The following is a 4,074-nucleotide window of genomic DNA, read 5'->3' as shown; positions in this document are numbered from 1 at the left end:
AGGCCTGGTGCCTGCTGAAGTGCCTGCTGATGGCGCCCCGGGCCTTGAACCAGGGACTGTCCCTGGCTGTTCACCTGTCGATCACGGCTGCGAACCTGGCAGAACGGCTGGCTGACCAGTTTGCTGCCAGAGACAGAGCCCCACTGCCTGCTGCACCACCGCCTGCTGCCCTCCCTTGCCCTACCTCCTGTCATCATCCCAGATGGGTGTCCGCGCAGGTGCGGGAGCTGTGCGAAGAGCCCATAGCGATACACGAGCTGGTGGCAGCTCTCGAGAGGACCAGGCGACGAAGTGCTCCAGGTGCCGACGGCATCACCTTCCAAATGCTCCGCAACCTGGATGGAGGTGGTCGTCAACGACTCCTGGAGTACTACAACGACGTCTGGTGCACCGGAGTCTTACCCGAGTCCTGGCGAACTGCGGTGGTGGCGCAATTCTGAAGCCCCGGAGGAAGGCCACGGCTCTCTCCTCATACCGGCCAGTCTCTCTCACCTCCGCGCCCTGCAAGGTGATGAAGAGGGTGGCTCTGGAGAGACTGGAGTGGATTGCCGACCACCTGGGCTTCTTCCCAGAGCAGCAGACGGGCTTCAGGCGACACCGGTGCACGGTAGATTCGATCTCAGACGTCGTCGCTACCCTCGAGGACGCCAGGAGCAGTGGGGACGTGGCCATGCTGCTGCTGCTGGACGTGGAGAGTGCCTTCGACGGACTCCCACACGTGGCGGTCGAGGCGGCCCTGGACCGCCTCCGAGCGGTAGCCTCCGAGGCTTCATGACCACCTTCCTGTCCGAGAGGACCTTCCGTGTCCGTGTTGGAGGGGCAACCAGCCAACCCAGGGTCATCACTGCTGGTGTCCCACAGGGTTCAGTACTGATCCCCTTCCTTTTTAACATGACACTAGCAGGACTTCCGGCGTCCCTCCCAACAGACACCAGGTTCCCGGCCCGCTGCTCTGTCTACGCAGATGACGTGGCACTCTGGGTCCGGAGACCAAGGCGTTCCATCCTAGCCATCAGGAGATCACTGCAGGCGGTCCTCGATGCAGTGATAACCTACCTCGGAGGCATCGGGCTTAAGGTCTCTGCCACCAAGACCGAGGCCCTGCTGATTCACCCGCTGGCGGCAGCTCGCACCCACGTGAGACGGCTGAGGATTGGCAATCGCAGCCTGCCTTGGAGGTTGGTGGTTAAGTACCTGGGGCTCACCATCGACCACCGACTCACCTGGATCCCGGCTGCCAAGGCTGCTGCCACCAAGGTGCGGCGCGTCCAGGGTGCCATCAGCAGGCTGCAGCTGCGTAGCCGCGGCTGCTCCAACAAGTGGGCCCTCCGGCTCAACCAGGCTGCGGCGTCTTCGGTCCTCCTGTACGCCTTCCCACTGGTGAACCTGACACCGGCAAGGAGAGGCCTGCTGGAGGGACTCCACAGGGGTGCACTGAGGGCCATCCTGGGGCTCCCCAAAAGCTCGCCGGTGGCAGCGACTCTCGCGGAGGCAGGAGGGTGGCCGCTGACGTTACGTATGCTCCAATGTGCGCTGGGCCACATTGACCGCCTTCACCGCGCCACCGACGGCAGGGCCCTCCTGGAGCGTCTCCGCAGTCAGCCAGGATCACGGATGGGAGGCCTCTGCCTGCTGTACCACCAGATGGTTCCAGACCCGCCAGTCCCGGTTGCCTCTTCACCGCCTCACCACCAGCCACCAGAGGTCCACCTCTGCTTGGAAGGGGCAACCAAGCGACGGACGCCTGCGGCCGCACTGCAACAGGCGGCCTCCTGCAAGCTCCAGGAACAACTGGAGGAACGGCTGCAGGTGTTCACGGACGGATCTGTGATGCCAGATGGGACCGCAGCAGCTGCATGCGTAATCCCGTCCAGAGCCAACAGCAGGCAGTGCAGGCTACCCTTCGCGGCGAGCTCCACGGCTGCGGAACTGGCTGGACTGCATCTCGCGGTAGACCTGTTGGCTGAGGATATCCCCCTTGAGCCGGCCGCGGTCCTGTGTGACAGCAAGGCGGCCCTGCAGACCCTGGCCAACTCCCGCCCTGCCGGACTGACGGCCTGCCTCCTGGCAGCCAAGGTTCGGGCCATCACCCACGCCGGGGTGTCCGTCTCCTTCCACTGGCTGCCCTCCCACGTGGGCATCGCCGGCAACGAGTAGGCGGACACACTCGCCAAGGCTGCCCACCAGCCTGGTACTCCCTACTCCTGTGCGTGGTGGCCAGAGACTATTCACAGGCCCGCCTCAAGAGGCTCCTCGTCACAGTCCACCCAGACCCGAGGGTGGCCAGCGAGCGAGGACCAAAGCCTCTCCCAGAGACGGGCCTCACCAGGAGAGAACGGACCTCCCTGTTACAACTGCGGACTGGCTGCGTGTGGACGGCGGCCCGCCGCCACGCCAAGGGCCTCTGTCCCTCCCCGGCCTGCAGCCATTGTGGAGACCCGGAGACCCTCGAACACCTCCTCTGTGCCTGCCCTGGCTTAGCACAGGAACACTTGAGGGCCTACAGGAGACAGGGTCTGCCCTTCTCCACCCTGGAAGACCTGCTTGTCCCGTCTCGTCCACATCCAGCAGCACTCCGCAGCCTGGCGGAGTTCGTGGAGGAGTCAGGAATTGCTGCCTACTGCTGATCCCAGGAGCCCTGCGGCCCTTGCCCTTGCCGATGGCCTGCTGCTCGCGCTGAAGCGGACCAGACATCCCTCCTTACACACCACACACTATTTCTCCTATCCTCTTTCATCCCCCTCCACCCCACCCCAAAAGCACTGCGCCGTGTCGCCTGTAGGCAGACAGAAATTAGGTGCCTTCTTCCTTTTCCTCATGAACCACTAACAACAACAACTAGCCGCTCGTGAGCCGAAATCCTGGCCTCGGACATCGAGATAGCTGCAGGGTGCACAGCCCGCCACTTAAATGAACGCGCACCGCCACGAGATCCAGCACCGGACTGGTGAAGAGCGAGCACACCTTGGCAGACATTTCTGGTAATTCCGGATGCCTACAGCAAATGGGTTCAAATTCGCCACGTGAACAAAACAACATCGACAGCTGCCATCAATTTCCTGCGGTTGTTCGAAACATTCCGATTACCCCACAAGGTAGTTTCAAACAACGGAATCGCATTTGTGTCAGCAAAATACAGAAATCCTAAGAGTGACAACTGCATCACAGTGGTGAAGTGTGCTCCGAACCACTCAGCCACAAAAGGACAGACCAAACGCTGCGTGGTAGAGCTAAAACGTGCTCATGCAAGAGACTCTACTACGAGGTCATTACAGTGGCGCATTGCATGTTTTTTTTTTCAAGCAACTTACAACGGGCGAGACGGGCCAAGTACCGGAGAATCTCATGTTTTATTGCGAGCTGCGAACACACATCTCAGCCCTTCTACCAGAGCCGCCTTCAAAGGTCATACCAGGTAAAAAAGAGGCCTCGCGTTGCTGGAAACTCCACAAAGGACAACTAGTGGTCGCCCGCCATTTTCACAGAATGCCTGAATGGACGGCGGCCATCGTAAAAAAAAGAAAGAAAAGTCTCAGCCGGAGATATCGGCTTGTTGAATTTAAAGCCCTGCCATCGCGTCCTCTACCAGAAAACGCATGGGGGGGGGCTATAGACCGGAAATTCCCGCCCCCATCCTGTCGCCGACAAGCTCTCGCCTGTGTTGCCCCATCCTCGGACTCCTGCAACCGTGTCCATCTTTCCTATCTTCTCCTTACTTCCGTCGCTCCCCGTCCCTGCGCCTCGCTTCTCCTCCCTCTCTCTCTATGTCTCTACCTTTTGATCCTATCCTTTTATTCCCTTCTCTACCCCCATCTCTCGTGAGCTACTGTTGTGGTGTCCTCCCCCTGGGAGAGAGGTACGGGGCTAACTTTTCTTTTCAGTTATAATCACTCCTCCCTCCCCCTTCCAGCCAGTTTCAGGGATGTGCCCTGCTCCCACCTCTCCCCCCCCCCACGATTCATGACGCCGCGCGCCCGGAGACTGACTGACTGTCGGGGCAATCAGTGCGCCTGCGCACTGGTTGCCTCTCCTTTGTGCTCCTCGCCCCTTTTATGGCCCACAGCGGACTCGAAA

General features: G+C 60.8%; 1 protein-coding gene across 1 annotated transcript; it reads left to right on the top strand.

Annotated features, from left to right (window-relative positions):
- The first annotated feature begins 771 nt into the window (after positions 1 to 771).
- Positions 772 to 2,627, top strand: LOC119183742 (uncharacterized). Its single transcript, XM_037433774.2, has 2 exons — positions 772 to 2,153; positions 2,222 to 2,627. The coding sequence occupies exons 1-2, from the start codon at positions 772 to 774 to the stop codon at positions 2,625 to 2,627; spliced, it is 1,788 nt and encodes a 595-aa protein (XP_037289671.2).
- The last annotated feature ends 1,447 nt before the right edge of the window (positions 2,628 to 4,074 follow it).

The sequence above is a fragment of the Rhipicephalus microplus genome, chromosome X (genome assembly GCF_043290135.1).
Source record: "Rhipicephalus microplus isolate Deutch F79 chromosome X, USDA_Rmic, whole genome shotgun sequence".
In the NCBI taxonomy this organism is placed as follows: domain Eukaryota; kingdom Metazoa; phylum Arthropoda; class Arachnida; order Ixodida; family Ixodidae; genus Rhipicephalus; species Rhipicephalus microplus.
This window is presented reverse-complemented; position numbering and strand designations above follow the sequence as displayed.

Excerpts from the sequence above, each read along its gene's own strand:
- LOC119183742 (XM_037433774.2), top strand. The coding sequence starts at position 772 with ATGACCACCTTCCTGTCCGAGAGGACCTTCCGTGTCCGTGTTGGAGGG. Across the intron at positions 2,154-2,221 it reads GTGGGCATCGCCGGCAACGA|AGACTATTCACAGGCCCGCC; the intron begins GTAGGCGGACAC and ends CGTGGTGGCCAG.